Source organism: Bos grunniens, chromosome 23, assembly GCF_055505025.1.
Source record: "Bos grunniens cultivar Pamir isolate PY7600 chromosome 23, Bosgru_T2T1.0, whole genome shotgun sequence".
Taxonomy (NCBI): Eukaryota; Metazoa; Chordata; class Mammalia; order Artiodactyla; family Bovidae; genus Bos; species Bos grunniens.
Genome location: NC_141187.1, coordinates 41,538,997 through 41,566,631, shown reverse-complemented (window position 1 = coordinate 41,566,631; position 27,635 = coordinate 41,538,997). Strand labels below are relative to the sequence as shown.

At 40.5% G+C, this 27,635-nt stretch overlaps 1 protein-coding gene and 1 long non-coding RNA gene across 3 annotated transcripts in view; one reads left to right on the top strand and one right to left on the bottom strand.

The window, feature by feature from the left end:
- The window catches only part of CAP2 (cyclase associated actin cytoskeleton regulatory protein 2), a 143,632-nt gene that overhangs the window by 54,739 nt on the left and 61,258 nt on the right, over positions 1–27,635 (top strand). For both annotated transcript variants that reach the window (XM_086370169.1, XM_086370168.1), the window contains exon 4: positions 3,290–3,367. In XM_086370169.1, coding sequence (XP_086226295.1) covers positions 3,290–3,367 — 78 coding nt within the window. The remainder of the gene's footprint in view (positions 1–3,289; positions 3,368–27,635) is intronic.
- LOC147347696 (uncharacterized) lies at positions 12,461–25,746 on the bottom strand. Its single transcript, XR_015152489.1, has 2 exons — positions 25,283–25,746; positions 12,461–14,547 (listed from the first exon to the last, which is right to left on the bottom strand). It is a non-coding gene; the product is annotated as an uncharacterized LOC147347696 (long non-coding RNA).

Below are 27,635 nucleotides of genomic sequence, written 5' to 3'. Positions count from 1 at the left end.
CCCGCTCCAGTACTCTTGCCTGGAAAATCCCATGGACGGAGGAGCCTGGTAGGCTGCAGTCCATGGGGTCGCTAGGAGTCGGACTCGACTAAGCGACTTCACTTTCACTTTTCACTTTCATGCATTGGAGAAGGCAATGGCAACCCACTCCAGTGTTCTTGCCTGGAGAATCCCAGGGACGGAGGAGCCTGGTGGGCTGCTGTCTATGGGGTCGCACAGAGTCGGACACGACTGAAGCGACTTAGCAGCAGCAGCAGCATATTTTAAAAATATTTTTCAGGGGCTTCCCAGATGGCGCGGTGGTAAAGAATCCACCTGCTAGTGCAGGAGATGCAAGGGACACAGGTTCAATCCGTAGGTCGGAAAGATCCCTGGAGAAGGAAATAGCAACCTGCTGCAGTTTTCTTGCCTGGAAAATTCCACAGACAGAGGAGTCAGGTGGGTTACATTCTGTGGAGTTGTAATGAGTTGGACGTGACTGAGTGAGCACACAGCATAGCTTAAGGTGATAGAACAGTAAGAATGAAATACAAACGGAAATTGAAGTCTAATGAATCAAAATCAAAAACAACATTAATACAGAAATGAAATATAAATTAGAAATGTTAATGTATATGAGACCCTATTGAATATCCGTGTATCAGCAATAGAGAAAAGTATTGATATAATCACAGTAATTACAGATGACAGATAAGGAAATGAAAGGCAGAGAGAATCTAAAAGGTATGAAATCATTGAAATATTATACAGTATGAAGATAATTGTTTGAACCCCTGAGTAGAAAATCTAACAAGTGGAACAAAACATATTTTGAAAGATAAAGTTATGTAAGAAAATGTACCATAAATGAAAGGACCAAATCTATTCCAAGAAATATAACACAGAATGCTCAAAATCCAGACATAACTTAAATTGTTAAGCTTCAAGGATAAAGAAATAATCCTTCAGGTGTCAGAATAGAAAAGTCAGTTTCCTACAAAGGAGAAAAAAGTCAAGCTGGCTTAGATTTGTGCATTGCCACAGTCAATTTGTGCATTGCCACAGTCACTGCTGTCCTTTCTGCACGTGGTGAGAGAGAGAGACCCAAGGATGTTATATCTAGCCAAGATGTTGTTAACATGTATAGACAACAGGGAGACATGCTTCAGACTGAAGAACTTAAGCAACTTTGAGACCTTTTTGAGGAACATACTTGATAATGGGAGTCTAGCCAGAAAAAAAAAAAATCAAAACTCAGAAATGGAGAAGCCATGGTAAAACAACTGGTGAGAACCACTAGGTATGTCTAAATGTAGAAGTAATTCTCAGGAGCTATGGGGTTAGCATTACAGTAAGAATAATAACTAAAACAAAGTGAAAAATGGAGACCAGAGGTAGAAAGAAGTGGGAAAGACCTGTGCTCTTGTCTTTCCCAACAAGGAGTCAATTAGTATCATCTAAAATTACATTATGTCATTTAAAATATAAGTACATAAGTATTCCAGTCTCTTAATATTTTATATTTTTATCTTAGAATGATCATTTGTGTGCATGCTCAGTTGCCAAGTTGTGTCCAACTCTTTGCAACCCCGTGGACTGTAACCTCCAGGCTCCTCTGTCCATGGAATTCTCCAGGCAAGAATACTGGAGTAGGTTGCCATTTCCTTCTCCAGGGGATCTTTCCAACCCAGCGATCACACCTGCATCTCCCACATTGACAGGAGGGTTCTTTATCACTGAGCCACCAGGGAAGTCCAGAATGATCATTTAGATGATTTAGAATGATGCATAATAATTATAGTGCAGAAACTTTTATTTGAAGCTTATCAGTTCTTTCTCTTTCATCTTTAGTATTCAATTATAATGAAAATTTATACTTTCATTTTAAAAAATAGTACTTAGGGTATGGTCCCATTTTACCAATGTCTGTCTGCATATGGATTTTTAAAGATGGATGCTGTGATGTTCATCTTGTATTAATAATGATTATTTCTAGGTTACGAGGTATTTTTTAAAATTTTTTAATCTTTGTAACTTATGGGATTTAAACAAATATTCTGAATCATTGTGCTTTGTCTTATGAAAACAACTGTATGACTTTTCTTAAAAACTAATTGTGTGTGATATAAACATTTGGAATTATTTTCTTCTTGATACTCTTCTGTAACTTTTTGAATTTAAAAAAATTAAAGAATTAATCAACTAGTTAAGACTGAGTAGATGGTAAGGATAAGAGAATATGGTACCACGTATTTGAAGACATTCCCACCTGCTCAACTCCTTTTAGGGTGTTGAGTACAGGTAGACCTGAAGTCTCCTCCAGAGCCATCTAACTGAACAGTTGTAGCAACTACTATTGCTCGGTGAGCATATCTTAAATATTTATTTTTGTTTATTTATTTGGCTGTACCAGGTCTTAGTTGCAACATGCAAATCTTTAGTTGCAGCGTGGGAACTAGATGTGGGATCTAGTTCCCCAAGCAGGGATCAAACCTGAATCTTCTGCATTGGGAGCACAGAGTCTTAGCCACTGGGCCATCAGGAAAGTCCCAGGTGACCGTATCTTTATGGGGATAGCTTAAGGGACAATTTTCTTTCCATTATCAAGTGTAGAACAAATTGGGGTGTGAAAGAGGATAGTAGAAACACCCTTTGTAAAATAGTTACACTTTGGGGCTCAATATTTTTTTAATAGCTTCATTGAGATATACTTCACATATCATAACATTCACTCTATTAAAGTATATGATTTGGTGATCCTCAGTATATTCACCACGTTGTGAAACCATCACCACTGTCTAATTCTGCAACATTTGCATTGCCCCCGAAAGAAGCTCCATGCTCATTAGCAGTCACTGCCCATTCCTCCCTCCCGCCAGCCCCTGGCAACCACTAATCTACTTTCTCTCTGTAGATGTGCTTATTCTGGACATTTCATATAAATGGAATCATACAAATGTGGTCTTTTGTGACTGGCTTCATTCACTCAGCATAATGTTTTCAAGGTTCCCCCCATGTTGTAGCATGGATCAGCACTTCATTTCTTTCTATTGCAGAGTAATATTCCATTGTTATGGATATATCACATTTTGTTTATCCATTCATCAGTTGATGGACACTCTGGTTCTTTCTGCTCTCTGGCTATTATGAATAATGATGCTGTGAGCATCTATTTACAAGTTTTTTGTGTGGACAGGCATTTTCATTTTTCTTGGATATATACCTAGAGATGGGACTGCTGGATCATATGGTAAGTCTCTGTGCAGGTACTCACACAATTAAACTGTTCCCGTTTTGTTTTTGTTCCCAGGCAGAAATGGTGCATAGTGCTTTCCAGGCCCAGAGAGCTTTCCTTCTGATGGCCTCTCAGTACCAGCAACCCCAAGAGGTAAGAGTGTATCCTGAGAACCAAGGGTGCCCGGGGAATGGGCAGTGTAAGATAGAAAACAGGCAAGCAACAGAACCAGTTACTGTGAGACACATCCCGAAAATGAGATGCAAAGGCCTGAAAGTTCTGTCTCTAATCCACATTATAGTACAAAACATTTCTTCGGCCTTTACAGTCTTATTATGACCAAATTTATACAGTGACATTCGACATCACCTATTTAAAGGGTCAGTTTATCTATGTCGCCTGTATTCTATTCATTTTTACTAGTCTCACAACTAATTTGTAATTAAGGAAGTATTTACTACTAATTTTTAGTTCATACTTTGTACTTCTTTGTTATCAAAAACTGCTAGATTGCTGCTTCTCAAACTCTAATCTTCATCCGAGTCAGTCTGGAGTCAATGATTTGTTAAAGTGCAGAGTCTGGGTCACAGGTCTAGAATAGAGCCCAGGAGTCTATAGTTCTAATAAGCTCTCGGTGATGCTGCTGCTGCTGGTCTGTTGCTACATTTTGAGCAGCAAGACTCAGGTGTCCCCACCTGAAATGCCCACCAGCACAAAATCTTTTTGTAGACAAATACCAAGCTCGTGTTCTTTTTTCCTATCGTGTCTATATCAAAGCAGGCTGTTATGCTGCATTAACAAACATTCGCAAAATCTTAGTGATTTACAGCCCTGATTGACAGTGATGACATCCAACTCCAAATTTCCTGTCTCATTTTGGACTAAGACACATGGTTCTTATACTCTCTATTACAAAGGATTTCAAATTTTTCAACCTTGATCTATAGGAAAAAGAGTATTTTATTTCACCATCCAGTTACACAAAACAACAGTTGTAATGTGCATTTTGTTATGATGTATTTCACATAGTCAATTCTATTGCTCTGTTCTTTTCTTCTTTTTCAATTTGTCACCCACTGAATTGATTTCATGATGTACTTATGAGTCAGCCCATCTTGCACCTTGCAAGCACCCCTCTTTCTTACAGACCTATTACAGTGATCCTGATATAGAACAACTTGTGAAACATGTGCAGAACATCTCATGCTTTTCTTCTCTCCCCTTGTTGTAATTTATAAAAATGATCTTTGGGCAAAAGATTGTTCTAATCTTTACAGTATTGTTGCTAAGAATTCTAGTGACACAGAAGAGCAAATACTGTACAATTCTACTTATATGAGGGATCTTAATTAGTCATACTTGCAGAGACAGAAAGTAGAATGGTGATTACCAGGAGCTGTGGAGAGAAATAGATTGTTGTTGAATAGATAGATGGTTTCCCTTTTGCAAGATGAGAAAGTTCTGGAGATCTGTTTCATAACAGTGAGCATATACTGAACACTGCTGAACTGTGCACTTAAAAAAAGGCATATACAGGAAGCCTTTTGGGTATTACAGACCAGGTGCTACCAAACTATGGCCCATGGCTCAGATGCCTGCTTTTTTGAATTAAATGTTACTAGAACATGAAAAAAAAAAAAAAAGAACTCTAGTGACAATTTATCAAGCCCATCTTTTCCCAGTTGATAGAAGGAGTCTCACATAAAAAATGGCCAAGAAACCCCTTTTCTATATGTGTAGAATTTTGGTGCATTCAGCTCTTCACTGGGTGCAGGGAAAATAGGATATTTCTAATTTGCGAGCATGAAAAATGAAGTTCAGTGATACATTTTAATGCCCTGGCCATGGAATCTGGACCTGGGCCCATTACTTTACTCACCATCCAAAGTTCTCTTCATGGATACTACACATAAAAAGAGCTGCAATGCATAGTCATTTATAAGAGTTATGTGGTAAAATAAAACTGTAGAAAATTTTTATAGTTAACAGAGAGAGGTGAAATAAGTGCTGTTGGCATGGAGACGTCTCCCATCACCTGGGAGAGGTGTGGGAGACGATCTTTAATCATCTCTACCGTGTGTTGTTGTTCATTTGCTCAGTCATGTCTTGCTCTTTGCGGTTCCATCGACTGCGGCGTGCCATGCTTTCCTGTCCTTCACTATCTGCCGGAGTTTGCTCAAATTCATGTCTGTTGAGTTGATGATGCCATCCAACCATCTCACCCTCTATCACCCCTTCTCCTACCATCAGTCTTTCCCAGCATCAGGGTCTTTTCTAATGAGTTGGGCCTTTGCATCAGGTGGCCAAAGTATCGGAGCTTCAGTATCAGTCCTTCCAATGAATGTTCAGGGTTGGTTTCCTTTAGGATTGATTGGTTTGATCTTGTGGTCCAAGGGCCTCTCAACAGCCCCACAGTTCGAAAGCATCAATTCTTCAGCTCAGCCTTCTTTGTGGTCCAACTCTTACATCCATACATGACTACTGGAAAAACCATAGCTTTGATTATATGGATCTTTGTCAGTAAAGTGATGTCTCTGCTTTTGAATATGCTGTCTAGGTTTGTCATAGCTTTTCTTCCAAGAAGCAAGTGTCTTCTAATTTGTTGGCTGCAGTCACCATCTGCAGTGATTTTGGAGCCCAAGAAAGTAAAATCTGTCACTGCTTCCACTTTTCTCCCTTCTATTTGCCATGAAATGATGGGACTGGATGCCATAATCTTTTTTTCTTAATGTTGAGTTTCAAGCCAGCTTTTTTTACTTTCCTCTTTCACCCCTATCAAGAGGCTGTTTAGTTCCTCTTTCTAAGTTAAATAAGCAGGAAAGAAATAATATACAGTCTCATCATACTCCTTTCCCATTTGAACCAGTCCATTGTTCCATGTTCAGTTCTAACTGTTGCTTTTTGACCCACGTATGTGTTTCTCAGGAGTCAGGTAAGGTGGTCTGGTATTCCCACCTCTTTAAGAATTTTCCAGTTTGTTGTGATCCACACACTCAAAGGCTTTAGTGGAGTCAATGAAGCAGAAGTAGATGTTTTTCTGGAATTCCCTTGTTTTCTCTGTGATCCAATGAATGTTGGCAATTTGATCTCTCATCTCTACCGTGAGTGACCTCAAAACTTTGGCCACGGCTGAAAATGTAACTTCTGCTAGCCCAGTGCCTCTAAAGTCCTGGATGGGCACCACTCGGAAGGCTTGTCACAGGGGTTTTTGGGAGGTCTGCTGCCTGTGCCCCTCCACCTTGTTTCGGACAGATGGGCAGCACCTTTGTGGTCAAGGACCACATCTGTTGTGCTGTAACTACAGCAGGGAGTGCCTTCCCACCTACAGACACTTCCATATTTTCTTCAACACGTCTTATGCTGCTGAGGACCTGACAATGAAACTGTGTGAGTGTGTGCTTGCGTGAAATTAATGTGTACTGGTACACAGTGGAAGAAATTAACCCTAGGTTTCCAGCTAAAGGGAAGATGATTTATGGCCATTGACTGGCCTGTTGATTTTGTTCTATTAAAAAGACTAGGAAATCTGAGTTTTTTAATCCTCCATAAGTAAGAAAGAGTTTCTTCCACCTGCCCTCTTTTTCTGTCTTTATTTGACTTGCATTTTAAAAGGAAATATTGGTCACAGCACTGTGTACAATAGCCAGGACATGGAAGCAACCTAGATTTCCATCAGCAGATGAATGGATAAGAAAGTTGTACAAATACACGGTGGACTATTACTCAGCTGTCAAAAGGAATACATTTGAATCAGTTCTAATGAGGTGGATGAAACCGGAGCCTATTATACAGAATGAAGTAAGTCAGAAAGAAAAACATCAATACAGTATATTAATGCATATATGTGGACTTTAGAAAGATGGTAACAATAACCCTATATGCGGGACAGCAAAAGAGACATAGATATAAAGAACAGACTTTTGGACTCTGTGGGAGAAGGTGCGGGTAGGATGATTTGAGAGAATAGCATTGAAACATGTATACTACCATATGTGAAATGGTAGTATACATTGATCAGTCCAAGTTCTATGCATGAAACAGGGCAACCAAAGCTGGTGCACTGGGACAACCCAGAGGGATGGGATGGGGAGGGAGGTGGGAGGGGGGTATGGGACGGGGGACACCTGTGGCTGATTCATGTCAGTGTATGGCAAAAACCACCACAATATTGTAATGTAATTAGCCTCCAAATTAAAATAAATGAATTAGTTAAAAAAAATAAATAAATAAAAGGAAATATTGGGACTTCCCTGGTGGCCTCGTGGTTAACAGTTCACCTTGCTATGCAAGGGCCACAGGTTCGATCCCTGATTGGGGAACTAAAGTCCCACATGCTGTGCAGTTACTGAGCCCATGTGCTCAGGAGCCCGCACTCACCATAGCTAGAAAATTCGTGCCCCTCAATGAAAGATTCTACATGATGCAACAAAGACCCTGTGTGTGTACTGCAACTAAGACTTGAGGCAGCCAAATAAATAAATAATTATTTTTAAAAAAATAAAGAGATAGTGCCTTCCTGTGCACTGAGCAGGAATCTAAAATGAATTTTTGTCCTTTCATTATTTAAAGAGTCTAAGAAATTAGAAGAGAAAGGAGGATGAGAGACCCCTTCTGTCCGTTCCTCCAGCTAGTGATATGCATGGCCCAGCAGAGTGCTCTGCCAGAGCACTCACTCAGTAAGGATTTTCTAAGCTGTGGGGCAGTAATCCAATGTGTTGATAATTTATTAATCTTAAACCAACCAAGAAAGCCTAGTAGTTAACCTTAGTACTTAAGCTAATTACTTAGGTACACTGAGAGATTCCAATTATTTATGGGTTTATGCCCATAGGTTTGAGATTAAAAATATATATATATTAATTTGTGAGGGTGGTCAAGGGTAGAATCTTTGGACTTGGGCCTACCTGGATTTGAACCCTAGATCTTCTACTCTTTAGCTTTGTGAATCCAAATGCAAGAAAAACAAAAAGGATCTTTTTTTTTTTTTTTCCTGGATGGCTACTTGCAAATTAATCTGATAAAGTCCACAAGAAACTCCCACTGAACTGAGCCACTCTAAACCAACTTGTCAAGTTACCCACTTAAGAAAGCAGTTAAATTCTCTTAGCCCATGTTTCCTTATTTTTAATAGGGATAATAGTTCTTATCTCATAGAGTTATTGTGAGGATTGAATGAGAAAAAATATGCAAAGGTCAAGTGATTGAATAGGAGACTTTAGTACTAGTTAGGTTAATCCAACTGCTTTAAGCAGAAGTGCCTAATTCTCATTTTTCTTGCTTGCCTGAGGTCTGCTGTGGTGTTTTTGATTGACAGTCTTCCATATGGTCATTCAGGGACCAGGCATCTTCTATCTTTTAGCCCCTTCCTGACTCCAAGTCCTTGGCCACTGACTCAGGAAAGACAATGCAGGATCATTCCTGGAAAGGTTTTATGGGTCAGACCTGGAAGTGGCATATGTCACCTCTGCCTTCATTCAATCTCTTGGACACTTGTAGTTGCAAGGGTGGCTGGGAAATTTAATCAGCCTGTATGCTGGGAAGGAGAAATTCATGGATTTGGTGAGCATTTAGCCAGTCTGCCAGAGTGGGTAAGTTGGCTTGACTAAAATGAAGTCTGTCTTAGTGGAAATATCTTTCTAAACTTTCAAGTGGGTTTTTCTGGGCTAATCCCCTAGGAGGCATCCAGAGAAAGACAAGAAAACTTTCCAATCTAACCACTGAATTTGTTTTCACTGTACTTGAGTATAGAGAGATCTAGAGATGTAGATACATATATAGAGAGATCTCAACATTTCTTTTAATTAGAGTGAGTTCATCCCCCCCTTTTTTTGCCTCTGTATTGTTTAACACAAGGTGTCAAATTATTGTCTAATATTTTGAAATGGCAAGCAAAGTAGTCATGTGACTTTGATCTCAGAACATGCCTTGAGTAAATTAGGTGGGGCTAGTGGCAGGTCTGGAAATTGTAAAGAAAAAGCAAACGAATGAACAAAGACAAACTCCCAAGTGTTCCTTAAGTCCCTGCCCAGAAAATGTCACAGCATAGCTTAGTCACGATTGCTGAATCTTGAAAGATTTGGCCACAATGAGTACTGCCAAGTTCTATTGTTAGGGGGCATGACAGGTAACATAATGCAATAGAGCAATTCTGGCCCTAATACAAAGTGAAATGCCTACTTTAAAATATTGCCTTAAAGCTTTCTGTCTTCATGTAAAAGTATCGAGAAAATATTCTGTTAAGTAACTGCTGTTATTTATATGTGTTGAACAAGTCTTTTTAATGGTTTTTTAAGTATGTAATTCTACATTTATCTGGAAAACAGAAAAATAAAACTGCAAGAGAAATAAAAGGTAACAAGTTTTCATCTTTTGTGTCATGGTCAGTTATGTTTTCATTTGACAATAGTATTTCCCAGTGTTCAGAGTTTCAAAAAGGAGTAGCATCTTAGAACCTAATCAGTGACTCACTTTATGGCCTTTTCCAAATTAACTGTCTCACTTCATAAATATGCATAAGTTTGGACTCACTGATATTACTAAGTGGGTGGTTCTCTTAACTATCAACTCAAAAGCACTCAAAGGCAATGCATGCTTTTAATTTCTGAAGAGATAGGCTTAAACCCAACTGAAATGTCTGCCCAAGTACAATCTATGATGAGCAGGTAAAAACGGGTTACAGAGACTTACAGGATTGAATTTTTTGTAACCAGCAGCTTTTTGAATAGCATTTTGTGTTGTATTTGGAGAAGTGAGGCAAAAAGAAGCCTTTGCTTTTCATATGAGCCTTTCCAGGGCCAGAAAATTGCCTTGGTAATTACACCCGGGCTCCATGTGTAGGCTGGATGTTGATGCTGGTTCATGAAGAATGAAGCACCCGGGAAGGAAGGAGAGGAAGAGGTTTGTGTGATATCATCAGGGTCTGCTTGAGTTGACAGCTTGAAGCTACCCAGTCGGGGCTGAATCCCAACAGGAAAGCGAATCATTAGTTTATCAGGATGCAGAAAGGAGGATAATCAGAAAGGAGGGTAATGCTGTCATTCTTCTGCCCAGACTGTTTGCTTTAGCAACATAAAGCTGTGAATGAGCCTGTGAGCTGTGACTGTGGGTTAGTAGCTTTATAGGTATTTAGAAACCCAGGACTATGGAGGCAGAAGGGATTTGCTAAGATCCTGTCCTGTTGGACATCACTCATGGTGACTATTTTTTTTTTTTAATCTGATAAGGCACATTAGCTCATTTCTCTTTGTGTAAGACATGAATTAGATAATGAATGACTGCCCAAAGGAAGTGAGGTGGTTATCACACACATGGGATTTGGGGGATTATCCAAGGGGGTAAAGGTTAATAAAGAAGGATAATATCCTTTGTTTTATCCACTATTTCATACTAAATTTGTTACAGTTCCAGACTGCCTCAATGGCAAATTCTGCAAAGAGGTTAGGGCTACGAATATGACTAGGGAATTTTTCATTCTCCCTTTAGTCAAGTTTTGGGATCACATTGCATTTTTCATAACATGATTATCAACTATTTTTCATTCTCCACTGTACAGCTTCCTATCTGTTTGCTAGACACCATAAATCTGAAATTTCAAAATTGGTAGGGTTACAAGTTTTTCTCTTACAGCCTGATTCAAAAATTGATTTTAAAAGGGGTTTAACATCATTCAACAAATCTTTTTAAAAGCCAAACATGTTTTAGCCTTTGGGTTTGCTACTTGTTCGTCATTTCAGCAGCCTTAACATGAGTCCTCTCTGCAAGACGTAGCTTCTATCATCTGTACAAAGCTGTATATGCGAAAATAGCAGACAGGGAGAAGGTAATTCCAGCTGGCATTCCAGTCTGGATCCGCTGTCATAAATTACTTAGCAGAGGGCATGGTCCATTACTTTTTATGGTCATGTTCTATATTTGTATGTGCTGCGGGTTGGATCACATGACAAAACCATCATTTGATATTAGTGTTTATGTGCACCAGCCAGTGAGGGCTGGATTTAAGCTACACTGTGCAGCACTTTTAATTTGTATACTTAGCTCTTAATTGAAAATGCAGACACTTCCCTAAGTACTAAAATTACAAATAACTCAGAATAAATTTTACATAATTATTTTTAGGAGAAGACAAACTACTGTATAGTCTCACTAATTGAAATGCACTGTGCCTTCCAGAGATTTTAAAACATAAATTTTGAACATGAACAGGCCAACATTGCCAGAATAATAAAGACCCATATTCACCACTTAATGTCTTCCCAGCCCCTCTCCTAAGTTGAACAAGAGAGCGTCTTACTGATGACAGTGTTTTTTAGTGAAGACGCATTTCCCAAACCAGTGGAGAGAAGAAAACACACACATGCTTTCCCCCTTCTGTTTCCCACTGTACTCCCCCCCAGCTGGCAGCAAACACCTAGAGAATGTGCTTCTTCCTGGACGGTTACCTCTTTTCATAAACTGAAAAGGAAGAAAGAATGTTCTTGTCAGGTTTTTGGTAGATTAACTGCTGCCAGGATTAGTGTTTCTATATCTGGAATCGCTTATTAGGTAAATTTGCCTGTTAAGTAGTTACTTCAGATCTTTGTTAAACCCTGTTTACCTTACATATTCCAGCCCTCTTTAATTTCCTCCACTCTATTAATTTATTTCTTGGGTCTTTTTTTTTTTTTTTTAATCAAACATTTACTGGATCCCCTGCTATATAGCAGTCACAGCATTTGGCATTTCTGCATCTATCATTAGCTCATTTGTAGGAGAAAATACTTTGGAAAAATAGGGTCTGGGTGATGTTATTTATCATGATTTATATATTTCTGTACTTTGCACTTATCTTTGTAATTTCTGCGCTGTTTACCACCATGACCATTGTTTGAACTTTCCTACCTACTCTCCTCTATCAAGGAACATATTCAACATGCCTTCTGATGGTCTCTTCATAGCTTTGAACGTCCCAGCACCGTTACAGTACTTTCTGTCAACACAGAAGTAACTGGTTTACATGACATTTTAGGAACATCCCACCGTTACTTTTTGTGCATGTTTTCCATCCCCTCAACAAGATTCTGAGAGCTTCAGGGAGCTTGAGAGTTGATGTGTCTTTGCTTTCATGACTCGTTGTGGTCTTAACTATATTTTATTTGATGTCACGTTTGATTAAAAAAAGACCACCTCTGGCTTCTGACACTTTGTGTTGGTTTGAGGAATAAAAGCTAGGTTAATAGATTCCAGTAGTAGAGGAAGGGAACGGAAGAACAGGGTGAAATGACATTTTTATTTAGTGGTACTGTTATCTTAAAAAAAAAAAAAGAACTTGATATTAGGAGATTTATATGGTATGGATTGAGATATCAGTTGAAGGTATAACTGCTAAAATGTAGGTTGTGGATCAGCCACATCAGATTCGCCTTGAAAAAGTGTTCTTCAGGGGAATTTGGAAAAGGGAAAGTTAGAGGAAGAACAGGGGGCCTGGGGTTAGGAAGGCATTTCATTTCAAGGATGCTGTTTCGCTGCTGCATGCTGTCACGAAACGAGTGCCTCTGAGGCTACCACTGAATGTTTCGTTTCTGGATGTTCAGAGTGAATGACAAGAAATGAGCACGGCCAGATTTGGGTGACAGATGTAGCTCAAGCATTCAGTGATGATAGAATATAGGTTCTGAGAAGTGTGCTGATTCAATTCACATGGCCTGTGGAGATCCAGCTGGCCTGGTATTTAAATGCTGTTGAAAAATATTCCAATTAGATTTCCCTATATAGAGTTTTCATGTAAATTGTGAAGAGTGGTACTTTCTTGAGGCTGTGACATTGTTGTGAGTGTCCAGCATCAGTCCTCTAAAACTGGTAATTTCACAGTTAGAACCGAAGTGACTGCAGTGCAGAAGAACTTCAGGCTTGATCCCATCTTCGTCCATCTGGATTCTCTATATAGAATAATGGGCAGCACCTCACCCAAATTGGGTTTCAGTGGTTCAAACAGCAGGAGTCCCATCATTTCCTTTGGCTGGATAGCTTACGGTTGAATGTGTTTAGTGTTCCTTTTGGAAAGTCATAAGTTGGAACAGGGACAAGGATATAATTTGAAACTTCACATGTTACCAACCTGACAGCAAATGAAGCACAGAGAGGGCAAACTACACATAATAAAAACCAAGGTACAGCTAAAACATTATCATTATTTAAAACGGGGGAATGTAGCTCCAAGTCCTATAAAGAGGTTATAAATATATTGTTAACTTTGAGTCCCTACTGAATTTTAGAGCTTCCATGATGACTCAGTGGTAAAGAATACACCTGCAATGCAGGAGATATGGGTTTGATCCTTCCTGAGTCAGGAAGATCCCCTGGAGAAGGAAACGGCAACCCATTTCTTGCTGGAAATCCCATGAATAGAGGAGCCTGGCAGACTACAATCCATGGGTTGCAAAAGGGTTGGACACAACTGAGCGGCTGAGCAACTACAAATGAATTTTAACTGCATATGCCATTCAGTTAAAAAAAAAAAAAAATATATATATATATATATATATATCATAGCTTACCTATCTGAAACTGATAATGGCTATAGTAAATAGTCATCAATAAAAATTTACTTGACATTTTTAGAATTTGAAGGATCTTTTTATAGAGACATACTGGATAATTCATTATCGTTAAAATATGTTTTGTGGGAAAATGAGAACTCTTGCCTTTCCTTTTTCTCTTTTGACAGGATTTCTCTGGTCTGGGACAGAGACATTCAGAATCATTCTATAATTCTCTAATACTGTACCTGAGACTGAATCATCTTTTTTTTTTTTAATGTTGTTGTTGTTCAGTTGCTAAGTTGTGTCAGACTGCAACCCCAAGGACTGTAGCCCACCAGGCTCCTCTGTCCATGGGATTTCCCAGGCAAGAATACTGGAGTGAGTTGCCATTTCCTTTCCCAGGGGATCTTCCTGGATCAGGGATTGAACCCACGTCTCCTCCATTGGCAGGCAGATTCCTTACCGCCGAGCCACCAGGGAAGCCCAAGCAACCAAAGAGTCACAGCATTCAGTGATCTGTGTTTGAGACAGGACTTTTGTTTCTGATCTTTCCAGTCAACTTTCCTTTGTTGATATCTGGAAATGTATTTGGTATGGATTGGAGTACTCTCTTGGTTGAGTCACAGAAGAGCAATGGGAAGAAAGAGAGCCAAGAAGGATCAGCATATCTCCTTTTTTATATCAGTCGGGAGAGAGGAGGTTTCAGCCAGGCACGTGGCTGTGCACCTGGGGACTTTTTAGCAGATGACTTCCCTGAACCACTCTGCGCTTATTTTCTTCTTTGTGTTTTTGTCCATCATTTGTAGCCCCAAGGCCCTGAAAGTGTTAGAAAGTAGGTGTTAATTAGTAAGAAGGTAGTGACAAAGGAGTGAAACTGAAATACAGGGCTGTCTGTGGTGTTACAACATGTTGTGAAACCACCTTTATTTCCTTTGATTTGTTATTAATATCTTTATTTCCAGTCAGGTTACCCTAAACTTCGTTGTTTTCCCTAGATTGATTGACTCATCATGTTCTTAGGTTGCCCCTGGCATCACAACAGTTTGATTGTTGACTTAGGTTGTGAGTAATGCCTTCAGTGACTGCCAGTCAGTACCAGGGAGGGATTAATATAATAGAATGTGATTATTCAGTACTGCTGAGTCATGAACACCCAGCCCTGTGTCCAGTGGCCATAGTAGGTGCTCAGTAAGAGACTGAGTGAGTTAAACATCTAAAGCCAACAGAACCCTAGACATTCAAGATGATTAAGACCTTCTCCCCAGATCACTTATTAAATGAATACCTGGGAACCTTCTCTTATCTTTGTGGAAACAAAGAGTACATGGAAAGTCAACCCCAATTGCTTTTTACAGTGAGAGAATCTCAGTGCGACTGGAAGAGGAGAGTCTTCTCTCTGTACTTATTGGATAGATATTCTCTGGCAAAAAGGAGATTCACACTCAACAAGACCATAGGAAGACCTTAGCATAATCATCTCCTGGCCTATAAAAATAAGTATTATTATTTCCATATAGATAAGGAATAAAGCACAGAGAGATTACTTGTCTGGTATCCTTCAATAAAGCAAAAAAAAAAAAATTGAACACCAGGTTTTTCTAATTCTAATTATGAATTTATCACCTCAGTCTGTCTTTCGTTTGGCTTTTTGGTTCCTTTTAATTTTCTTTAAAATGCTAATTAAATTATGTTCTTCCTACCTGAACATCAAGATAATTGGCTTATAAGATCTCCCAATGTGTGAGTGTCACCACAAATTTCACCTGTGATCTTTTTTTTTTTTTTTTTTGCTCTGAAAGGTTTTTTGTGGTTTTAATCTTGTTTGTTTTTTTCCTACGTGGAACATTTATTTTATTAATAATGGGACTTCAAGATAGATTTAGCTCATTTAAAAAGAGTACATTTCCTGAAATTTCCATGACCTTCTCATTTTCTTGACCTCAAAGAGGATGAACATCATTCCATTTTGTCCCTGATTTTTTTTGGTTTTGTTTTTAAAAAAGTGAATTTAAGAAATTCTAAAGGTAATAAACACTATGCTCAAATGACTTACATTACTTCACACTCTCCTCAGTTCTATGTCAAAGTATTTTTTCTGCTTTTCCCTAGAACATAATTAAATATTCACATTTTCTCATATCAAGCAAATTTTAACAGTGTAATTTTAAGGGACATATACTGTATCTGATAATTATATATGGCACTATTTAATTGGGCATTCTTCTATTTTTGAGTTACTTTTGGTTGATCATAGATTCTTATGATCCATATCTTAATTTTTTATTCTGTTCTCCAATAAATGTTAGCCCATACATATAAGACATTTTTTTGTATTTATAAAGTAGAATGAGTAGAGAAGATCATCAAATAATAATCACTCTTTATGCAGAACAAACACCCTCCAATGTCCTCAGCTAAGCTTAAGGAGAAATACTGAAGAGCTGGGTTGAAAGGATTGTTTCAAGAAGTGAAATTCTAAAGAAATTTAACCCACAGGGGTTGGGTCATGGCTTGCCTCTTTTATTGCTATTGTTTATGAGAAAAAATTTTTACTCATATAATATTGCTTAAATAGAATTAAGTTGATATTGTTTTTCTAATATTTATGAGTATTGTTGGGCTTCCCTAGTGGATCAGTGGTAAAGAATCCAGCTGCCAATGTAGGAGACATGGGTTCGATCTCTGGGTTGTGAAGATTCCCCGGAGAAAGAAATGGCAACCCACTCCAGTGTTCTTGCCTGGGAAATCCTAAGAGCCTGGTGGGCTACAGTCCATGGGGTCTCAAAAGAGTTGGACACAACTTAACAACTAAACAACAACATGAATGATATGCGTATGTGTTTATTAAATATGACTTTGTCTCCCATATGTGATAGATATTGATGGTACACCTATTTCTATTGAAAAGAAAAGATTTTCAATTCTGTCATTCAAGTTGTCTCATATACCGGTTATTGCAATTTTCATTTTTGTTTCTCTTCTTTGTTCAGCTTTATCTCTGTTCTTTATTCAGGCATGTCTTGAACAGAGTTTGTTATGCAATTACTAGCTTTATTTCTTCTTGCAACTTCCTCACTGTTACCATATATATTTTTTATGTTGCTTGAGACATAAATATTTACTATTTTAGATAGGTTGTGTCTTTTGCAATCCTATAGTGATCCTTGGTAGAGTTTTATTCAGGATACTTTTTTTAATCTGATAGCATTATAAGTTTTCTTATTTATTTGACCTCCTTCTAATTTCTTTGGAACCTTATCTGATCAATCATTCCCTTCTTTCTCTCCCTACTGACTCCTGTTTAATCTGCAAACCAAATCATTTCTCTCCTTGATAAAAACAGCTTCCTTGACCACCTGTACCATCTCTTTCCTCCCTTTGCTAGCAGATATCTTAGGAAGACTCTGTCCTTCCTCTCCGTCACTTCTCTGTCACTGCTCAGTCTCCTTCATCTGTCCTCTCTCCTTATCATTTTACCAGAAAAGCCTTTCTCGTTGGTGTGGTATCTTCCTAATTGTCCTCATTCGATTCACCTTCCTTAAAGAATTTTTATCAATGACTGTCCTTCTCCTCAAAGTTTTTCCTTCCCTTGGGAGTGAACTTTTTTTTTTTTTTTTTCATGCAAACAGCACACAAATTTAATTCCAATACAACAAACCACATAGACAGTATGCAGACTATAAACTCGGAGTTGATGTGTGCGGAGTAGGAGCCCGGGCTCCATCCTGATCTCGCGCCTCGCATCCGCAGAAGCCCTGGCGCGCTGGGAGGCCGCGGCCGCTAAATCTGCGCAGCAACTCGGGAGTGAACTTTATTCTTTCTAAGTTGTCTGTTTCATTTAATTTCTTTGTCTGACTTCTCTTCCTTCCTCTGCCCTTTAAATGTATATATTCCTTCAAAATTTCATTCTTTGTCAGCCAAAGAGGATTTTCTTGAGTATAGTCTGTCCCTGGTCGATTTCAGCCATGTCCCTGATATGTCACGCCTACACTAGTGGTGCCGACTGTCCATCTCCAGGCCTTACTCCTTAATCCTGGGTCTGCATTAACCCTGCATGAGCTGTGAATCCACTTTTTTCAGAGCCACACACAGAAACTGTGTTCTGCCTTCTGGTTCTTTGTCTCAGGTGTTGGAACTCCAAACACTCTGCCCCATCACCTGACTTCTTTTCCTTCACCCCCTCATGTCTAACCCATCTCTGAATCCTGACAACACTCTGACCACAAGAATCTACGGGATCTAAAACCTTTGCTCTGTTCCCAGGGCCCTAGTGCAGGAAAAAAAAGAGGGGAGAAGTATGAGAAAGAGGGAAGGAAGTAAAAAGAAAGAAGAGAGAGAAGAAAGGAGAGGAGGAGGAAGAAGGGATAAAGGAAGGTGAGAAAAAGAAAAAAGTTGAAAAGAGAAAGAAGGGGAAAGATAGAAAAAGATCACCTGCTTTTTAAATTTTTTAAGTAAAGGTATTACAAGCATGCCTTTTAAAAAACTAAAATAAAAAGAAGATGTAAGAAGAAAAAAAAAATGCCACCACTCACTGAAAAACACTATTGGTTTAGCCTCTTAAAACTGATTTCTCTGCCTCAAAACTTCTCCTCCAACCTGTTCCCCATTCTCTCATCATAGGAACTGTTACAAACCAAGGTGAACAAATAGAAAACACAATTAGTCTGGAATCCTGCCATTGTTTCCCATGACCTGCGCGATCAAGTCTCTAGGCTCCGCAGGATGGCCTTCAAGGCCCTTTGCACTGCAGTGTTTCTGCATGTGAGTGCTCTCCCTGAAACTCCTCTCCCACAACAAATCCAATATCCCAATCATACTGGAGGACCAAGTCCTGGGAAAAGAATGATGGACCTGAAATGTCCTCTTCCTAATCCATACCTTTGTCATTATAATAGAGATATCATATTCATAATTTGATTAGCTGTGTTTGGAAACACCAACAGCTGCTTTCTTCAAGAGTTCAAGGTCTTATGAGGCCAAAAGATCAATCCAAAGGGGGTACATCATAATCTCTGCTGAGCTGATGGGTGCTCGTAGGTGGCAATCTTGAACACTGCCTGAAGATTGGAGAAGTTGGAGACAGAGTCACAGAGAAGGGGCCCCTCTAACCAAGTCTTGCAAGATAAGTAGGATTCAAGTCTGTGAAATTGCATCTAACACAGGAAGAAGCCCAGGTATCTCTGCTCTTGTCTTTAAGTGGGTTAAATCTTAGACAGTCCTCTCCCATTCTACCTATTATAACTGACGTGGTGCCAAATGTGTTTTGTTTAAACGACAGATTGTTGAGTTTTATTTTTTAATTCAGTCAATAACTTCTTTTGTTTTAATAATAAGCAAGTTTAGTCTGTTCACATTTTAAGCTAGGCCAAAAGGTAAGCTTAAGTGGTCTACTTCTTAACACTTTAACATTAATGTATTTCAGGGGGAAAAAAGCATTTTAATTGCTCCTATTTATTTTTATTATTAACTAAATAAACTTTTATTCCCTTTCAGGAAATAAAAGGAGTCTTTCATTTCCCTCATTCAAATGTGTTTGTATGAATAGTCCCAGGTCCATGGGGCTTTTGCTCATTCCCTTTGAAGTTGCAGAACTATTACACAGAGTTCAGTTTGTTAACTGGGGATTTTGACGTATTTATTCTTCATGAAATTTATCATACATATTTGTTGTATCCTTTTAAAATTAATTTTTTAAAATATGTATTTATTTATTTTTAGCTGTGGGTCTTTGTTGCAGCACGTGGCTCTTTGTTGTGGTGTGGGGCTTCTCTCTAGCTGTGGCTCATGGGTTCCAGAGCTCATGGGCTCTGTAGTTGCTACACGCAGGCTCTCCAGTTGTGGCACACGTGCTTAGTTGGGGAATCCTAGTTCCCTGACCAGGGAGTGAACCTGCGTCCCTGAATTGGAAGCAGATTCCTAACCACTGGACCACCAGAAAAGTCCCCATTTTTTATATCCTGTTGTTTGTCTTTTTCAGATCATTTTATTGGCAAGGGGGTTACTATCCCCTAGATTTTCCTCAAATCTGTGTACCCCAAGGTACACAGCATACAGCTCTTTTATTTAATTTCTCTTTTCCCTACTTTGTTTGCTTTCCCGTTCTTATAGGCAGTTCTGTGAGAATCTTTTGGCTCCCTAAGATGCCATGTGTATACATGTCAATGTAAAGGACTTAGTTGGTATGCAGGTGGCCACACTCCAGGGAGGTATAACGAACAGTGGACTCGCCCTATTAGGTGCAGATAAGGCGATGACAAAGCGTCCAGTTTAACTGGAATTCATTATTACGATGGGATGAGATGGGCTCGGGCACCTGAGCCAGAGAACCAAATACTAGCCCATAAAGGGAAGGTGTAAAAAGATGGAAATTCAAAGCTGCATGGAGCCCCAGGATCCCTCAAAGTCACATTCTCAGATATCCAGCCTCCATCGCGGGCCCGCAGAGTCCTTAGAGAGGCTGGCCTTGTAGACAGATTAGAGATCTTCCTCTGGGATTGCCAGAACTATTGTTTTTACATCAGGAACCACCAGCTCCTTGTTCAGTTATAAGAAAAGTGGACTATCCTAATAAACTATATACGAGAGGAGCCTGAATAAAACCAGAAGAGCATACCCTAGAAAAAGCCCTATAGGTTCTCTGCTGTGTCTTTCCTGTATGTCTTCTGGACACATGCAGGCCACTTCTGTTTGGAGTTATGGAAGTTCAGTGGGAAGACAAGTCCAGAGAGCACAGTGGGCAACTCAGAACCATTCCCATGCCTATGTCCGTGGGAGCATGTTGTTGGCTAGTCTGAATTGAGAACAGTTTTTGCAGACCAAAATTGAAGGTGATTGATTCCATTTGTTTTCCTTCCAGAATGCTCCCCTGACAGTGAGGATGTCTGTGGGTCGGGAAAGGTAGAAAAGACTCGTTTCTGTACCACTTTTCATGAGTCTGCTTCTGTGTATTCAATACTTGACGCCCCTCCCCTTAGGCAAGCCCTTGTAATGAGCTCCCCTGTCATGAATTGTTGGAACCCACAGTCTGGCTCAAATGACCAAGGGGTGCCTCTTTGTCAGACACACGCTGTGCATCTGGCAGCATCGCCAGGGGTAACCTGATAGGGCTCACGATTTTAATTTTAACCAAAAATACATCTGCCAGGTTCATTTCAACTGACAGGATAAATATCGTATTTCTTTACCAGTTTGTAAACACCTTGCTTTTCATCTCCATCTAACATGTTTCCCTGGTGTTTTACAAATAGAAAAATCAAGTTGGAGCCATATGGGACTGAGCATACGTGTTGTGAGTGTCAGTCAAGTGTGGGGGTAGCTTTACGAGGAACTGGGTGCAGTGCGAGCAACGCGTGTGCACCTGACCAAGAGGTGTGACGTGACAGCACCGGAGAATTCTCCGAGTGCAAATGAGTCTCTCAGTTGTGTCCGACTCTTTGAGACCCCATGGACTGTCCTCCACCGGGCTCCTCTGCCCATGGGATTCTCCAGGCAAGAATACTGGAGTGGGTTGCCATTCCGTCCTCCAGGGGATCTTCCCAACCCAGGGAAGAATTGTCTAAGAAAACCCCACAGACAGTATGGTGTTGGGACCACTCAGCAGCTGCCTGTGGACAGCTGGAGCTGTCCCTGTGACAGATGAAGGATGGAGCGTGTTATTCTCAGGGTCCACATCCCGTTGCTTCTTTGGACCCAAACTATTCTTAACCGAAGTTGATTTTCTTTCACTGCCTTTGAAAATCATTCTTTACGATATTCTACTGTGAAGATTCTTCTGAATGAATCTAAAATGTGTGTGCTGTGCTCAGTCATGTCCAATTCTTTGCCATCCCGTGGACTGTGACCCATCAGGCTTCACTGTCCATGGGATTCTCTAGGCAAGAATACTGGAGTGGGTTTCCATGCTGTCTTCCAGGGGATCTTCCAATCCAGAAATCAAACCTGTGTCTCCTGCATCTTCTGTGCTGCAGACAGATTCTTTACCTCTGAGCCATCAGAGAAGCCTCTGAATGCAAAATGCAAGGCACAAATGCTGTTTTTGACAATGAGACGGCCAATAGAGGAGGGACGGCACTTATTTTGTGAAGTCAGGAAGATAATTTGACATGAGTAAAATGGCATATAGAAATAATAAACAGATTTCCCAGTTCTGAGCCACCCCCCTCTCAGTCCTAACATAAATGGTATAAGTACTGATGCCCTTTTGTGTGAATATTTATAAGGGACTTTTTAATTAATCTCAAAATTCTTTTATCGCCTATTAATTTTCACAGTGTCACACTAGAGCACAAGGGTAGTAATGTTATACTCCATCTACAGATGGAGAGATCAAAGCTCACAGATGTTCAGTTTCAGAACTTGCCAGAGACCCGGAGTGATCAGCTGGGCTCTTCCCAGTCCAGAGCACAAGCCTCTGGTTCCCACTCGGCTTTGCCCCACCAGACTTGGTAGCCCGGGGTACTCTGACCTGACACAAGGCTGATTCTCTGAAATCAGGTCTAGAATTAGCCCTGGGATCCCATGGGCATGCCAGATTCGGACCTCACCTTCTCAGCGTCCTTTTCCTGCAGGACAAACTCTACTCTCCCCTCCACTCCTTCTTTTGTATTCAGTGCTTTCTTGCTCTTGGTTGATTTCCACTGACCCTGGAAAAGGGTCAAATGATAACTAAGGAGTTATTAATTATAATAAGGTCACAGTTTTCCAAAAAAGTATAGGCATTTTGAAAGGAAAATCTGAATGGCAGTCAGGTCTTCTCAACCTTACTTTCTTTTCCCTGTTTCAAATGCTCTTTCCCTTTATTATCAGAAACCAGAGGTTCATAGAACCTTATATGGAAGTCCCCTTGAAACTATACCTCCATGCCAGGCCCTCACATAGTGCAGGGACTTCTGAGGATGAGGGGGAATGAGGGAAGAAGGAAAGGAAGGAGGACGTGCATGTTCCCACCATCCACAGTGCCATCATGCTGTGAAAGCTTAAAAACCTAAACACCCCTCCTATCCATCAATGTCCTATGTGTGTGTGCATGCTAAGTCCCTTCGGTGGTGTCCAACTCTCTGCAACCCTATGGGTCATAGCCCCCAGGCTCCTCTGTCCGTGGAATTTTCTAGGCAAGAATACTGTAGTGGGTGTCCTTGCCCTCCTCCAGGGGATCTTCCTGACTCCAGAGTTGAACCCCATCTCACGTCTCCTGCATTGGCAGGTGGGTTCTTTACCACTAGCGCCACCTGGGAAGCCCATTTTTGTGGCCAGATAGGTTCTAAGGACCAATATGATAGAAAAATCCTACAAAATGATATGAAGTAAAACTCTGGGAATTTGTGACTGTTGACCATTTAAATTTTTTCAAGAGAAAAATACCTATATAAATAATTTTTAAGCATGGCCAGGATATCATAAAAAGACCATAAGAGTGCTTCCTTAAAGAGAGTCCCTAATACCATCACATGGGATCATTAAAGGCTAGGGATCTAAAAACGTTTGTTCTTACTGACTCTGTGACCATAACTGTGACCATAGTCCAAAGGCCAGCTGAAGAATTAGCAGCTACGGAGGTGGAGACCGTTGTATCAGTCCCATCGTGGCATCTCACGGAATAGTAACTGGTGTGTGTCACTCAAGTGTACACACTTTGAGTGACCGCAGTTGACCTCAAATTATACCCTGCAGAAGTGTAGGGAGGAAGGGCATTAGCTGGGAGCACCTGTTGCTTGACACCTGTTCTGTGAGGTGGATATTATTCTCTTGGTTAATAAGGGGCGGAGTCAAGACCAGAATCCGGGGCTGACCTGTGCCCAGCTGTGCAGGCCCTCTGCTGTGCTGCCCCTTATGCCAGAGAGTTGATCCCCAGCAAACAGGACCTTCTACCACTAGAGGGTAACATGTGCTTTTTGCCTGTGGTCCTCTCCTGCAAACATAAAGTCTGGAAACTTATATTAAATAATTAATTCCAGAATTTATGAAACGGATGGCTGCCATGAACCACAAGAGAAATGGCTTTTGAACAAGTCAACAGCACAGCATCTACTATTTAGTACTGGTTCCCTCTGGAAAGGCTTGTGCAGACGTGTGGGGCTCCTAACGTGGCTCCTGGTGAGGACCAAAACCCAGTGGCTCAGCTCCAGCCTGTCTCTATGTTTATTCTGGGAGGAACATTCTGTGTACCAGGAGGAAGGAAAGAGTTTGATCTTTCGGCCTGTCCTTTGCAGAATTGTATTTTGTACTTTGCAATGCTGATGCTTGAAAGGTACCTCTTAGATATTCACAGAAATCGTTTAAAACCGACTGTGGAAAATGTTTATATATTTTACCTCTCTGAAACTTATCAGCTTCTCTTATGATGTTGGCCAGTGTATGCATATTTTAATTTTTTATTTTGGGGTCACCATAAAAAAAAAACAAAACAAGGAACAGATGATATTTCGTAAACTAACTTTGTGGGCTGGAAAACAGAAGGACCCAGAGCTGACAAAGGATAACCTAAAATAAAAAACTAAGATTGGTGAGACAGCACAATGATCAAATGGGGACTTGAGACTGCAGCTGGTGGATTTTATTCTGTAATTCTAATCAGCAGCAAACATCTCATCCTCTACCACGTGCCAAGGTCAAGAGTGTCTGGAATTGAAAGTGAACTATACAGCCTGTGAGTGGCGGAATTCAAGTTAGATAGTTAGAGGGGAAAGCAGCGTTTATCCCTTTCTAGTTCCTGTTTTGCCCTCCTGGATGCTCCGTATTCTACTCTGATCAGCTGCTAGCATGTGACAGATGGGCTAGATCAAATAGAATTAACCAAATAATCTGTCAAATATTTCAGCCAGCCAAAAGTTCTACTTAAGCCTCTTTTACATTAATTAAAAACTCCAGCACCCAATCCCTTTTTACTGAGCTGCTCCTTTTTTACAGTATGTGTATTTATAAGTGTATTGTTTGCTCTCTGTTTATAAACTCTGGAGGAAAGGTCTTTCTTTTCTCACTGATGTATTCCAAATACATAGGATTGTACTTGGTACTTAATAGGTGCTCAATAAACATTTTAACAGATAATAGGAACAAAAAAGGGCTTTCCCAGTGGCTCAACAGCAAAGAAATTGCCTGCAGTGCAGGAACCTCAGGAAATGCAGGTTCGGTCCCTAGATAGGGAAGATCCCCTGGAGGAGGGCATGGCAACCCACTCTAGTATTCTTGCCTGGAGAATCCCATGGACAGAGGAGCCTGGTGGGCTACAGTCCATGGAGTCACAAAGAGTCAGACATGACTGAAGTGACTTAGCACACATTCACAGGAACAAAAAAAGGCATGATGAGGTCAGGGAAAGAGGACACCAAGCCCCCGAAAAAAAGCTTATGAAGGAAAAAAGAAGACAATGTAAAAGAAAATGTCTGATAATTTTGTTCACTTAAGAATAAGAAATACACATATCAAAACAAGATAAACTATTAACATCTTAGATAGGTAAGTTTATTTCTGATACCCAGATTACATCTGTCTTTCTCAGAAGGTTCATTTTTATTTATCACTTCAACATTAGTTTGCTTATTCATTCACTCACCTCTTATGTGACAAGCACTGTCTTTGGCATCAAAAGGCAAAGCAGGTCTCCAATGTACTCTCATATGAGAGGGTCTATCCCAGATCAGCCATCTTAAACAGTGTGTCTCCATCCATTACCCCAATTTGATAAAATATGGCACAGATAAAGCCAGGTCCAAAGATGGGGTAGCTCTGTGGGCCAGCTTGTTTCAGGATAGAATGAGCAATTAGCTTGGGAAATTAACAAACATAATTTTACCGCCAGCCACAGAACAAACTCATAATCCATGGTGACTGTCTTCACAAACGTTTGCTGCTGGCCAGAGTGGATGACTCAGCACAGGCTGTCACCGGGAGAGAACAGCACAGAGCTCACTCCTTGCTGACTGGGGTTCAAAAGCACCATCCTCATATGTGAGAAACAGCTCACTTATCCAATGTATTGTGCTGAACTGAGAGTGTGAGATGCTCCCAAGCAAAGACACACTGAAGGGTGGACACCAGAAAAAGACTCAGCTAGCGGAGGGAGGAGGGAAAGCCAAGGACGTCAACAGCTGCATCACAGATCATATAGTAATGAATTGTAGCCCCTGGGAAAGGTTGATTAAGGATAAACAGTGTGTCTAAATTGGCGCTCCTGGCCTTCCTGCCAAATCCTGTTCCTTCTGCAGTGTCTCCTTGTCCCGATGATGGCATCTCCGTCCTTAGAATTTGCTCAAGTCCAGAACCAAGGAGTTATTCTGTACTCCTCCTTTGCTCAGTCACCCACCTCCAATCCAGAATCTACTTCTCAGAATCTCCACTATGGTCACTTTGGTCGCGGCTACCTTCGTCTCTCATCCAAATTATTGAAGTCTCTGGGACTTGGCAGTGCAGTGGTTAAGACTCTGCCCTTATAATGCAGGGGGTGCGGGTTCAATCCCTGGTGGGGGAGCTAGGATCCCACATACCGTGCATCATGGGCCCCAAAAAATTTTTTTAATAAATAAATAAAATAGCAAATTATTGCAAAGTCTCAAATATGACCTTCCTGCTTCCACCTTATCCTACCCTCTGACAGTCTAGTCTCAATACCGCAGCCAGAGTGATTCTCATAAAGGAAGACCACATCATGTCATTGCTCTGCTCAAAACTCTCTGGTGATTTCCATTTCATTGAGGACAAAAGCCAAAGTCCTCTCAACAGCCTTCATGATTTCTGCCTCTCTCTCTGCCTCTTCCCCTCCCACCTGGTACCCCACCACTTTCCCCACACTCATGCGGCTCCTCTGTCCTGCCTGCCGGTCCTTGAGCTCTGGAGACACATTCCAGCCTTAGGACCTTTGCATTGGTTCTTTCCTCTTGTGGTGGTTGTGTCTGCCTCCCCCAGATACCCACATGGCTAAAGCCTCGTCCAACTATTTATGCAAATATCACCTTCCCTGTGAGACTGACTCTGGCCCTATTGTAAACTGAAACCCATCCCCGACATATATCTGATTCCCTTCTTTTGACTCTATTTTCTTCCCTATGACTTTTAGCAGCTAACATACCATATAATTTATTCATTCATTACGTTTACTGTCTGTCTTCCCCCAGTGACACATCTTATACGTCAGCTTGACCGGGCCATGGGATGCCCAGATATTTGGGCAGACATTATTCTGGACTTTTCTGTGAGGATGCTTTTTGGATGAGATTAACATTTAAATCAGTAGACTAGACAAAGCACAGTCGTGCGTGGGCCCCATCCGATGGGCTGAAGGCCTGAATAGAACAAAAAGGCTGAGCCTCCCCTGAGTAAGGGAGAATTCCTCCTGCCTGACTGCCTTCAAACTGGGGCTATCAGCTTTTTCTGTGTTTGGACTCAAACTGAACATCAGTGTGCTGGGTCCCAACTCTGCTTCAGATGGGAAAACTTAAGCCATCATGCCTCCTGGGTCTCCAGTTTGCTGACTCACTCTGCAGATCTTGGGACTTGACAGCCTCCATAATCCCATGAGCCAGTTCCTTATAAAACTCTGTATGTAGTCACATCCTACTGGTGCTGCTTCTATGGAAAATTCTGACTAATCCACTCCCCACGCTACTTGGACAAAAGAGGACAGGGACATAAGAGAGCTTATCTTGTTACCACTCTGCTCCATCTTCTCTCCAGCCCTGGCACATAGATATGGTGCTCAGTATATATTTGTTAAATAAATGAAGAAATAAATGGACCAACAGGTAGCAGTCTTTAGACGTATCTTTAGAGGTGTGAACACAATCATCTCCACTTTATTACAGTCAAGAGCTGTAGGCTTTCTATCTAAAGAGCTGAGCCAAAGATCAAAAATGGTCTTCTTGCATGTGCCTCATAGAATTCTGGATGTACATCACGTTTTTTGTTTCTTG